We start from the raw sequence: 13,376 nt of genomic DNA on the forward strand, positions 1-13,376 counted from the left end.
GCGGGGCTACACGGAGAGAAAAGCGTTTGGGGCGATATCTAATCAATCTAGAGCAATCATAGTTAGTAATGGCTGTAATATTCCAAATGGTAGAACCGGAAGTTTACTCTGCTGGGTTCAATGGAACCCATTGTGGGTCACACGCAGCTCTAAAAACTCGGGAAATATAAGAAACTGAAAGATTAGGTAGCTTCAAGATTGTTTTTTATGAGTCTAACTACCCAGATTTTGATGGGTTTAAGGGCTTATAGATACTTTTTAATAGCTTTAAGGGTTTATACTTTACAAAAGTGACAACAAATAGTAAACTTAGGTCTTAAGAAAGGGGTTCACTTGAGTTTATATAAATAAATAAACAAGTTTATTTAAAAACTAGTCTTATTTGAAGTGCTGAACTTCAAGGAAATTAAGTTGTAAAATTTCTTTAAAATGAATTACATTTTAATAAAGAAAACACAGCTGATAAATCAATTTCAAGGGTTTTAAGTTTTATGTTTATTATTTTTTTATTACTTTATAATTAGTTGTAATGATAACAATTTAAGTTGTATTTGATTTAAGTTGTATGTATGATATATATCTTTTCTTTACGTATAAATATATAAATATATAGAGAGTATTTATATGAAATTAATAAATGTAAAAATATATATGTAATATACAACTCGAATTTCTGTAATGAAAGTCGAATTTAGTTATCTACAAAAACCAAGGAATTTTGTTAGTTTCTTAAGTCCAACTTGCTTAGAGTTTGGTTAGTTTAATAGCTTTCTTCTTCCTCTTAACCCCAAGTTAGCACTTAGTTAATAACTATTTGTTAGTTAGATTGTTAAATAATTAAATAAGTAAAGTTTTCTTTTCAATAAATAAATACTAACCTTCTCTCTCAGTGCATCGAATGCAGCAGAAGCCGTTGCAATCTTATCGCATTTGTTCAAACATTCCAAAGTCTCTATAATTGCTAGACAATTCTGAACTTCAAAGGTAATTAAAAGGTATTTATGGCCAGCAAATGGGATTATAAGTAAGTTAGAGCAAAGTAAATGATAGGTTTTTAAGGAAGCCTAAAAGTTTTAGAAGTTTTAAAAGGTTAAATTCCGATTTCGAAAAATATATAAAGAAAGGAAAGGGTTAAGGGAAATGAATATATAAATATAATAAATACTTATATAATAAATATATATAAGTATAGTTAGGGTTAAAAGCTAATAAATACCATATAGGTAAAGGTAAAAGTAAATATAACTAAAAGTAAATTTATAAAAATATAAATATAATAAATGTAAGTAAAGGTGTACAAAGATATACAAATACAAGTCAAGCTAAAGGTAAATAGCTAAATATAGTTATAGATAGAAGCCACTTTTGGCTAACCTAACTTTGAACTCAGATACTCATACAATTCGTTTTTTAATGGATTTTCTAATTACAAAACCCAAAATTCTCCAGAAATGAACTCATTAATTAACCCCAAAATTCCCTAGAGTTTTCTTTGATTTTCTGTTTCTCCCTGTGCAGTAGCCAACGCCACCAGCAGAGATAGTTGCTGATGCAACAAGGTCGCCGGGTGTTATCATCGCAATGTAATCTCAGCCTTATCTCCGGCTACGGCCTACGGAGGCTACACGCCCCCGTGACAGGGGGCTCGTCCCGGGAAGTTACTTAATTAAGTTATTTGACATTTCATTTACGCTACACAATTGGTAATATATTTAATTGGCAAACACACGCACACGGACACTTGTAATCAATTGCAAATGCCAAGTGCCAGGTCAGACTGTGGCCATAAATCGCGAGCAATCCGCGTTCAATCTATTTAATTGTCCCGCTGACGCATGATCAGCCACCTGTGGCACACACGGCCACGGTGATAACGGATGCGGATGTGGATGCGTCAAGGGATGCAGAAGATATCGTCACACTTGGCAACAGTTAATGCAATATAGTTAAGGGTTAATCCTAAATGCTCAAAGCTATAATAAAGCTATAAATATGAGTGGGAGTTGGGGTATAAAGCAAATTGAAGATACTTTGTGGGGTAATTAAGATCCCTAGGACTTCAACACAACCTAAAGTGAGTTTAGAATATTTTTAAAAATTTTATAAAGAAGAATTTGAGTTGGAAGATACAAACAACAAATTTAAAGGTCAAGATACAAGATACTAGATACTTGACTTACCGGCCACGTTAATAGTTTTATAAATATATATTCTCATTAAAATATATTTAAAGTATTCCCAGATCTAACGGCACATGGCGAAAACCCAAGGCCCAATCGTATCTTTGGCCACGTATCTGAAGCTCAACAGCGCCAGCGGCGGCTAACGCATTTCACATTCCACCGATATCTTTGGCATTTCGGGGCCTGATGAAATAAGCGCGATGAAAAAAGCGGCCATAAATAAAACGCTTTGAACGGATTTTGGCAAATAATAAATACGTGCCGCTCTGCTTTTAATTTGTATGCATAAATAATAATTATGAGAGAGCTTCTTGGAAGACTATCCAGGAATCGGGGTAAAGAACCTGGCGAAGGGTTGCACAAATCGGAGCATCGATCGATCTAGGGGTTCTGGGAATGCATGTGGGCGTCATCGCTGACTCAATGGGTTTATGGGTATCTGGGAGCCTGACTTGAACCAAAAGCCAGATAAGATAGATAGATGCGCGAGATACAAATGTATCTCTAAGCTACTGTGGCCGCCTTATTGAACCTAATCATCTAAAAATGAGATGAAATTATGTTATAAACAACAGCATAAATATCTGGCATTATAACGCTCTTTTCAGATCGGTTGTTGTCTCGCTTTTTTTTTGTATTCCGTTTGCGGCGGCTTTCGGGGCTGTTAATCATTTTGTGGCCCGGTCCCTGGTTTCTCCTCCATGTCGCCTCGTTGGTATCTCGTCGAGTTAATCTTGTTAAAACAAACCGTTTCAATAAATACAGCGATAATGCAATTTTAATGCCATTAAGATGAGCACCAATTATGGCCAGCACCAGAGAATCAACTATGGACAGCTTCGCGATTCCCTTGATTTCCTCGATCCCCTCAAACCCCTCCCTCCATTGGGGTTCTTTTCATTTCATCTTTGACCGCAAAATCATTTGCGAATCCTTTAAGCGGCGACGGCAAAAGTATTACATGCCAACCGACATGATTATCATCGCAGGATATACCCTTACTTTCAAAAGGAGTTGCACTCTTTTGGGTCAAGGTTCGGCAGCTACGAGTTGTGAAAATTATAAATTATATATATAATAAATATATATAATATATAAGTTATATATATATATGAATTATAAATATATAAATTATATATATAATTATATATATAATAATTTAAAGCGTAAATTACATTGAATGTTAATAAATTATAACTTAAAGCCTACAATTTATTAGTTGTTTTCATTTTTGATTTTTGGGCGGTGACATCGTCTTTGGGTTTTTAATTGCGTTGCTTTTTCCTTGTTTTTGGAAATGAAAGGTGAAAAATGATAGGGTAAGGTGGGGTAAAGCCGACCTAGTAAATGGTTTTGGCTATAAAATGCTTATTTTACATCGGATCAAGTCTTTATATATACCAAATTAAAGGTTAGACCTTTGCGCAACTTTCTATGCATAGCATTTTATTCATACCTTTGGAAAGTTTTGAGATACAAGCGTTTTACGAAAAAGTTCATTTTTGCTATGTTCAAAAATGATGGGGTAAACCCGACCGCCTATGTTTTTGCTTGATTTAGTACTGATATAACCTAAATATAGGTTTTACAATGATAAATCAATCAATGTTATGTTATATAATGGTAATAAAAGATAAAAGAATTTAAAAAATGAAAATAGCAAAATAATTAATCAGTATCATCTGATTCGCTGCTCAAATAGCTTGCTGGCGTTTTTTGGTTCGAGTTGAACGTCTGGTTGGCTCCGATGTTGATGGTTTTGGTGTGATTGTTGTTTTTTTTTTATTTTTTACAGCACGATTTACCCCACTATTTAGAGGTCGGATTTGCCCCACCACGTAATTTTTCATAAAAACGCAATTAAAAAAGAAATTATGAAAAAAAATGAACCAAACTTATATGCACTTTGTAGGACTTTATTCAAAGAATCTAAATCCACTTACCTTTTCATGCGATAACTTTGACAAAAAGAAATATCCTGCAGTTAATTATGCACAAAAATGAAAGTCAAAATTGTGAAAACAAACTTGTTGTCGTTTGACCATCTCAATGTTGACTAATAAAGTGGTGTCATACCACCATTTTCATTGTTTTCGATGCTCGACACGACAACACTAATATTAGTTTGCGTAGTGCTTCCGATTTTCGAAAACAGAGGGAGGTCGGGTTTACCCACACTGTCGGCTTTACCCCACCTTACCCTATAACGTCGTCAGCCCAATCATCAACCTTTTTCGAAATTGTCAACTAATGTCGCTGAACTCTTTATCGCGGAGCAGGTTTTTTGGACTTTGAGCCATCGAGCCCCTTGTCTAGGCAATGGTTTTAAAAATAAAGACAAACCGTCATAGATTAAAACAAGTAGGAAAGCCACTCGACTGTGTGTAGGAAAAAAAAACCCAAAGATAAACAAAAGAAAGTAACAATTAAGTGTTTTCTTGATATATTTTAATATTAAAATTATATTTTAATATATTTAATTTATTTCAAAATTATGTTTGTTAAGATTAAAGCGGATTAGAAAGAGACACATATAGTAAAAGAAAAAATCTCAACTTTATAATCTAATTTTCTTGTTAGCTTTATTAACACAATTATTTTATTTAGTTTATTTAGTAATATTTTGCAAGCTTCCTTTGATTATTTGTATAATGAATTGGAAATTAAATAATATTATTTTAAAGGGTATTAACAAGTCACCTTGGCTCTTGATTTTTGTTTAAACTATTTTAATTATGTTTTTAGTTTGTAATATTTAGCAACCTTTTATTGAATATTGCCTTATTTACTAATTTATTTTTGTAATATTATTTTAAAGGGTATTCAGAAGTCACCTTACCATCAGACCCACATTCCGCTTGACTTTTGTTACAATTATTGTATTTATTTTGTAACAGTTAGCCACCTTTAAATGAATATTACCTTATTAATAATTAGTTTATTTATATTTATTTCTTTATTTATATTTTAAAGGGTATTCAAAAGTCACCTTTAAATTATTTTGTAATATTTAGCCACCTTTCATTGAATATTGTACAACAAATTAATATATATAATTTTAATTTATTAATTTAATTAATTTATATTATTTAAAAGGGTATTTACAAGACGCCTTGCCATCAGACAGTCATTTCGTTTGACTTCTCTCCCCCATCCTGCTCCGATTTCGGCTGCGTATGGGTTTCGGGGGCTCCGATCGGATCTGGGCTAAGATCTTGCGCATCCATATCCATCTCTGGGGCCAGGCTTAATCCGCTCCAAGAGTTTGACAGACTCCGAGACGGGGGAGGGTGTGTTGTCGTTGTTTTTTTTTTTTATTGTTTATTTAACATTTCTGCGCTTTTATTTCGCGCTGTCCCGATCGCCGGTCTCGCTTTGTTGTTGCTGATTCCCCCTGCATTTTCATTGTTCTTTATGATGCTCATTTAAAATTCAAGCTTTGTTTCATTAAGGAACACGTTCGTACCAGTACCAGTTCGAGTTGGAGTCCGAGTCCCGTCCCTGCCACCTCGCCTTCAACACCGATCACTGCCATTCCTGGGCCAGCGCCAATTTCGACATTAACGCCGCCGACGGCGCTACGCAGCTTGTTAACGTTTTTTAATGCCCCCCCCCCCATTTCCTTTCCTTCCCTTCCCTTCCCTTCATCTGAATCAAAGGTTAACAATCATCAGACTCTGGCGGGGAATGGCACTGTCTGCTGTCTGGTTCGGACTGGGTCTTGGCTTGTCTTGAGACCATTGATAAGCCGGCACTCATTAAGGTAGCCTGGCATTTTCACAGCTCTGCCTTGGTTCAAAGTCCTGTGAGAGCGTGTGTCCTGGCCAGCTGCAGTTCCCCCCTCCCTTCGTTCCTCTGGCAGTCAAGAGCTGCATCCAAAATGATTTGTACAATTTTTTGTGTAGTGCATAATTGGTGTCGAAGTGGACGTGTGGAGATCGGTTTGGAAGATCAACGGTTGATCTTGGCCTCTGGGTGGCGAGGGCGTTACTTTCAACCATCATCGCCGGTGGTCAAAGTTCGAGTGGAAGGCCCAGAGCAGGTGCTCACAACTAGGATGAGAGATGCCTCCAGTCTTCAGTCTCCTCCTGCCTTGGCTTCTACCCCTTCTAATAGCTCAATTCGCAGTGCCATAAAACCTCAGAATCTTTAGACTTGAATTTTGAGTGTTTCCCCCCAGATTCATACATCTTTCAGGAGGCTCAGAGAAGAGAGTTCAGGGGGGAGTTCAGGCAGCTTAGAGGAGGGAGCTCAGAGCAGGAAGCAGGGAGCAGGGAGCAGTCGTAAAAATAAAAGTCATTGACTCAATTTTGGAAATGCCGCACACACGACGATGCCAAGACTTTGACCAAGATCCCTCTGAAAAAACAAAAAAAAAACTGGAAGAGGCGGAGGCACCGGGGGGCGTGCCAGCAGGCGCTTGTGATTATCCTTTCGCACGTTCGGCGTTGCTTAACAAATCATAAATATGGCCCGGGCCCGTCGCCGGGCTGTGTTATTGATGGTGGTCGCTGTTTCGCAAAAAAAAAAAAACAGAAACCACAAGAAAAAGAGATGCGCAGGCAGGAGAACCAGGTTTCCACCTTTTTTATGAGGGCCCCCAGCTTGAGGCCCCAGTAAGAGTTCCCCCCACCCAGAGTCTGCGGCAACGTCTTGGGCTTCAATCATTTAATAAGCGCTGCCCGCGTTGTTGGTTGTTTTGGGCCACGACAAAGGAGCCTTCCGCCATGTTATTAACTTATTCATAACAATAACGAGAACAGCAGCACGGATGCCAAGCGGGAAAGGGAGGAGGCTAAGGAGCAGGCTAAGGAGCTCAAAATAGAGCTTACTGAAGCTGGATCTCTCGTGGACAGATTCCCGCACACATCCTGCGGATGTCTCTGGATGTCTATGGGCAAGATTCCTCGGTGGATCCTTTTTGCGTATTTTCCAGATTTTCGTGTGTAATTTGTGAACTCTCAATGAGGAATCCCTGATTATCTTCTCATGGGCCTTGGCCTGGGGCGGCTAAGTCTTGCCGGCGATGGCTGATAGCAATCCTCCGGTTCATCCAAAGATCCTATAACTTGATTTAGACATATATCCTTACTATATACAACCCTTAACCTAAGGAAACATACCCGGAATTTGCTTGACTTTCCGGTTTGGACAACGACATTTAAAGCTTTTAAACTCGGACTCCGACGAGTCGGCAAGATCCACGTTCAGAGACTCCTTTTGGCTGGTTTGAAGGAGCCACAGGGTACGTGGATCTTGCAGGAACTCATCATTGAAGAGCAGTCGGTCCAGCTTATCGATTTCACGGCAAAGTCGCCGATGGTGGCTTAAACAGCGGCTAAGGCCAGCGTTCACCCTGCGGATCACTCTTGAATTTTGCATCCTGTCCTGGGGCCAATCTGTTCACTGGGAATGACTGACTGACTCTAGACTCTAGACTGTTGACTGGAAATTTTCAACTGAGCTGGGAATAGTTGGGGCAACCAGACGAGAGATCGTTCCAAACTGGCCTGCTGTGCTGTCAATTAATTGGATATCGATCCTGAATATTTGTGAAGTGAGTGTGCGGAGCCGTAAGTTGATTGATGAACTTTGAATAACTTCGATGATAAGTTATGAATCCCTCTGAGTAGTGGGTTCAAGGACACTCTCACCCTGTTATTGGTTTCATAATTAAAGCACTCAAGCGGGCATGTCCTGAAACCTTAATGGGTTAAGCGGATTTGTGTAGAGAGTGGTGAGTGCTGAGAGTCCTGCCTGCAGGCCTCCTTTCTCCAGGATCAGTCTAAGTGTGCGTGTGTAAAAGTCAGGACTTATCAGACAATAAAAGGGAAGCCAAAGAAGCGACACTTGATCCTCCTCCTAGACCCTAGACCCTGTGTCCGTATCTGGGCTGGCCCATCTACGTTTTTGGCCGCAATTTATCACACGCCACTTGTAGCCGGTTTTTTGATCTAATAAAAACTGTCAAAACGTTTGCAGGATGCTGGGAAAATATTTACAGGGCACACAAAGGAGCGAGAGGGAGAGCAAAAGGTAAAGGGACGAAACAGTTAGGAGGCTGCTGAGGACAAAGAGCCCTAAAAGGATCACAGATCTCACAGCAGCAGGTCAATACTTGGGCGGTATGACACATCAAGAATCTGGCTCGGGAACATATAGACATTAAAGGACCCACAGCTGATCGTTGTCCTGGGTGTTGGTGGCCAGCCTTCGGCTAACTATTGAAAAGATGAAAGTGAAAAAAAATATATATAAAAAAAGAGAAGAGAAGAGCAGAGAGAGTCGAGGCTCTGGGCGGCCCCTGCACGTTTAGCTATTTTTATGGAGTTCCCGGAAATTATCGCCGGCTCCGCTTGGACCTCATCGCTCGCCCCGTGTTCTATCGAATCCCAGAGACATTTCTATTAACACACGGCTCTGGTGCATTGTTGGAAAACGTTTCTACTTTGCCGCCGCTGGGAAAACCTCAGAACTGAAACTGTCAACGCCAAGAAAATATATATATGTCCACCGCTTCGGGGCCAAAGGATGTGCCAAGTGAGCCGTCATTTCCTGTCCAACTCCGTCTCCACCTTCATGCATTTCTCAATGTCAGGGGTTGCTTAAGAGCGTAGACTTCAGACTGACCTTGCCGCCGGCTTAGCGGAAGAAGCTTCATCAAAGGAAAAGGAAAGCTTAGCCAAAAGGTTTCGGGGTCTTTGGCGGCGATCGTAAAAAACGGTTAAGCACTTGATTTATGTGGTGTCATAAGGTGTTAGATCTGACCAGGTAAGAGCCGATGAAGAGAGCCTCACAGATGAGTAATTTCCAAGCAAAATAAAAAGCACAAAATCAATTTCATTATTAAGCTAAAAGTTAACAACAAATTACAAAGAAATACCTTAAAAAGTACAGCAAATGCTAAGAGCTTTTACTTCGGAATATGACTAACCCTTTGACTTTCCAAGTTCCCGGGGTTTTCATGGTGAAATATGTGAGAGCGTTGCATAGTTCTAGGCTTGCGGGGGCTGATTTTCAGGGTACTTATCGCCGCTAGGTAACCGTAATCGTAATCGAAGGTGATAAGCCCCCGGCAACTCGAATTATAGATATAATTATGAGCTAGGGGGAAAATGCTACACTCCAACTAGTTACCAGTTGGAGATCAGCCGAGGCAGACCCCTGATGATGGCCAAAAGAGGAAGTTAATCCGTGGCCATAATCGCAGCATAGCGCCACAGCATGAGGCTACCTCGAAGGCCCATTGAAGTGTCAGCAGTGCCACACATTGCCGGCTCCCCTCTGTGAGCCAGAGAGGGTGTCTTGGCTGTTACCGATGCTAATCTGGGTTGGCTCTATTCGAGGAGTCCCCCAGGTGAGTCAAAACCAATAACACTTGGCATAAAAAGTAGCTAAAACTGAATTTTTAATTAATTTTCGAGGCCTATTAGAGTTCGTTTTTCCACAAGTTCTTCTCGTTTACCTTTTCTCAACACATTAATCCTATTCTTAGGGCATTCCCTATTCGTCGTTAACCCTTTTTTCCCCCCAGACAATGCGAATATAAATATTGTGTAGCACTTTAGCATTTAACAATGCAACAACAGCAGCAGCGACAATAAGCCGCGATAGCCAACAGCAACTCCTTGAGAGCCACAATAAACAAACAATTACGGTTGCTGCAGTGGCACTTCGCCACAGTCTCCATGGTCTCCATCTTGCCTAGCAGTGCCAGGCTCCCTGCCCCACCAGGGGGCACTACTCCTCCTCCGCCTCCAGCAGCAGCAGCAACTCTTGCGGCATTTTGTGCGACTCACCCAGCGGGGTGTCAAAAATGTTCGCACAAAGGCTCTCGAAAGAGACTTCTCTGATAAGAGAGTTGCCAGTCGCAACAATGGCCGGCCACAAGACGCAATAACTCTGGCCAATAATCATGGGAAGCAAATCGCTCCCGGCTAGACCTGGTTCAAGTAGTGCCACAGCGTTATATGCCACTCTAGCTCCTCAGCTTGTCTAAGGCCAACTAATTGCGGGCGGCGCTGATTACTCATACGCCCCCATGTCGCTGCCACAGCCACTTTGGGGGGGGATGTGAGGGGAGGTTGAAGAGCGGGAACAATGACGGGCGGTGGCGACGGCGGCAGCAACACGCGAGGAACATGGGACAAACAAGACAAGAGGCCGCAAATATTTGTTAAACTTGACACCAAACAAAAGAATTTTACCGAAAGGATTTGAATGAACGAAAAAATCGAACAATGTAAGCGCTGCGGCAAGGCTGGAATGCGACAGACGAGGAGCTCGAGATGGAGATGGAGCTCGAGCTCGAGCTGTAGCTGGAGCTGAAGCTGGACGAGAAGGAGCCAGGATGGAGAGGCGCAAAGGCGGCGAGGCAGCAAATCAAACACAACAAATCGCCAGGCAAACACCAAAATCAAATTGTACAACAAAAGGCAGGCGGGACATGGCACAGTGGTTGAAAATGAAAGGGAAGTGTGGAAAATATTACTTATTGTGTTTTAAGAAAGGGAACTTAGGGTATAAGTATATTATGGGCTAAATATTATTATGTATTATTATGTATAAAAAACCTGGTAAATAATGGTTCTAAACCAGGATAGTTTGAAATAGGGTAAAAGTAACCCTTATTTAACTTTCTTTTTAAATAAATAAATTATACATTAATCTTATTTTATTTTTGTATCCTTATTTAATTTAAAATCGTTGAAAATCCTTTCACTTATGAAATAAAAATGAGACAGCCTTAATTCCATCTCCCTCGCACTGCTAATACATTGGTGGAAAACTTGACTATGGCTTTCCTTTCTTTCCCTTTTCTTTCCCTTTGTCGAAATAATTTATAAATCAATCTTCTTTAAAGGTTTTATTCCTAATTTATATTAAAATCGTTTAGAAATCCTCTTATTTATGAAATAAAAAAGAGACCGCCTTAAATCTATCTCACTCGCACTCATAATACTTTGGTAGAAAACTTAATTTAGCTATAAAAGAAGGTTTCTAATACCAGGGTGCTAAGCCTTTATCCAAGGGCTTTCTTCTCCTTAAGTAAGTAAATTAAGAATGTCTATTTATCTAGAATCTAAAACCTATATACCATATATCCTTTCTGTATTTCTGATACTAACAAAATACTTGATAAGTAATGTTATAAAATTGAAAATAAAATTCTTTTGAGAGCGTCAGACATTAGAGTCCACTCCTTTAGACCTTTATAATATATTATTTTAATTTTACAAATATTTTATATTATATTATTTATTTTATTTATTATTTTATTCGTATTAGTATCTTTAAAACCAAGGTACTCGCGGTCCTAGGGTCTCGTTTCTCTTAGGTCCCAGCTTCCTCCAAGTGCTGACGCGCGCCGATCCTGGGCCGCAGTGAAACGGAGCTCAGGAGCTGAGGAGCCGAGAATGGTGCCTAACCTAACGCAGTTATCAAAAGCGTTGAATTATGGCCGCGTTTGGGCTGCCAGCTAAATGAGCAACACGTTGCCGCTGCTGCTGCTGCTGGTGGCACGTTTTTGTGGCGCTATCGCATTTGATCTCGTTTGCGGCCCTGGGATCGACAGCGACCCGCAGGCTCAAAACCAGAGACAGGGATAGGGATAGGGACAGGGACAGGGACCAAGACCGGGACTGGGATCAGGTGGGGGAGCTGTTGTTGGTCCCAAAAACCGAACCGAGCTAACAATGCCCATGATATCATTCATTTCTCATTTCGGTTTCATTCATCGAGAGCCAGCCAAGTGTCGCCGTTGCCGTCGTCGTCGTCGTGTTCAGTCTAATTTCATAATAAGAAACATCTTCAGGCACACACAATAAATGAAAGCAGGCAGCGCACTTCTTGTGTATTTCCCCTGCTCTTTGATTTTTTTTTTTGTTTTTTTTTTTTTTTTGTTTTTTATTTATTTTTATTTCTGCTCGTTTTTTGTCTTTCTTATTTTATGGCTGGAATGCCGCTGGAATGTGGCACATTTCCGGTTGGCCCAGAACTCTAGGGAAAGGGTCAAAGTTCCAGGTGAGTCAGCCGAGTGTCTAGCCTTTCAAAGAGAAAGAGCTTTGCCTTGAATTCCCTAATTACTGTCTGTCCGGGTCTTCATTTCATTCATCACAAAAAGCTTGTCTAAATATTCGGCCAAAATTTGAATCACACGAGTTGTTGGGCCTGTCCTGGCCGAATCCGTGTTGCTCAATGTGTTGAAACATGAATGAATCTTGTTCACAATTTGGCAACAACACGTTTAGCACGAATCGAAGGACGACAATGGGACCGAACCCTTGGCCTCGGGTCCATTGTGAGCGCTCCTCCTCCTGGTATTCCTCCTTTGCGGCGGCGGCGTCGCGTACACAAATTATTAGCAGCCCTCGTCCGCTGTCCATCGTCGCTTTGCCGGTTGCCGTTCGCTGGTTAGTAAAACATCATGTCGCTGTTAAGGGTACCAGGCACTGGGTCAGAAGGAGCGGGACTGGAACGAGAACGAGAAATCGAGATGAAGGTGGCAGTGACGGTGGAGAGATGCGAGATGGAGATGGAGAGCAGCCTCTGTGGTCCAATTTGGAGTCGTCGTCGTCGTCGTTGTTGTTGTTGTTGTTGTTGCCTGCTGCCTGGCCATTGTTGTTCGCTCTGCCGGCGGCCAAGAGTCGCGGCACTTGAAGAGCCGGGGCTAGAAAATTATCTGCTTATCTTGTCCTGCGCTCGTTTCGATCGGCTGCTTATTCATGTTCTCGTGTCGGAGCCCCAAACCGAACCCGGAGACGGTGGCACCCTTTCCCCAGGTTCGGGCATAGCGGTGATTAGGCCAGGAATGCCTGCTTTGGAGGTCCTTCGATTGATAAGTCGATGCTGAGGCACTTTAGTCAGCTAGTAATCGGTGCACATATATACATATATATATAAAAGTGGGAGCTAAATCCTCTATAGCCTTAGGTAAGGTAAAGATCATCGTTGACCTGGCTATAAAATCAATTCTATAATCGTTTTATCGATTTTTTCCAATTATGCAATATATCGATATACATTTTTAGAATCGATTTAATAGAAAAAGTTCCATATGGTATATGAACTCATGCAAAAGTTATGTACAATGTTGAAAAATTTTAATTTATTATTTTTAATTGTAATTCTAGATTAAAATGTATATATGTAATGTATGTAAAAATCGATTATAATCGATGCACTGAAAATCGA

The 13,376-nt window shown here is 40.5% G+C and overlaps 1 protein-coding gene across 2 annotated transcripts; it reads right to left on the reverse strand.

The window, feature by feature from the left end:
* Positions 1-6,836: 6,836 nt before the first annotated feature.
* On the reverse strand, positions 6,837-7,684 carry LOC108083387 (uncharacterized). Of its 2 annotated transcripts, none has more exons than XM_017179136.3 (2): positions 7,307-7,684; positions 6,837-7,251 (listed from the first exon to the last, which is right to left on the reverse strand). In XM_017179136.3, exons 1-2 carry the CDS (start codon positions 7,563-7,565, stop codon positions 7,163-7,165), a joined length of 348 nt encoding a protein of 115 aa, XP_017034625.1. In that variant the 5' UTR covers positions 7,566-7,684; the 3' UTR covers positions 6,837-7,162. The 2 variants fall into 2 exon arrangements, with proteins under 2 accessions (XP_017034625.1, XP_017034626.1); XM_017179137.3 differs by having other exon boundaries at positions 6,837-7,245; positions 7,307-7,682.
* Between the last annotated feature and the right edge of the window lie 5,692 nt (positions 7,685-13,376).

The sequence above is a fragment of the Drosophila kikkawai genome, chromosome X (assembly GCF_030179895.1).
Source record: "Drosophila kikkawai strain 14028-0561.14 chromosome X, DkikHiC1v2, whole genome shotgun sequence".
In the NCBI taxonomy this organism is placed as follows: domain Eukaryota; kingdom Metazoa; phylum Arthropoda; class Insecta; order Diptera; family Drosophilidae; genus Drosophila; species Drosophila kikkawai.

Excerpts from the sequence above, each read along its gene's own strand:
- LOC108083387 (XM_017179136.3), bottom strand. The coding sequence starts at position 7,565 with ATGCAAAATTCAAGAGTGATCCGCAGGGTGAACGCTGGCCTTAGCCGC. Across the intron at positions 7,252-7,306 it reads GAAAGTCAAGCAAATTCCGG|TTATAGGATCTTTGGATGAA; the intron begins GTATGTTTCCTT and ends GTCTAAATCAAG.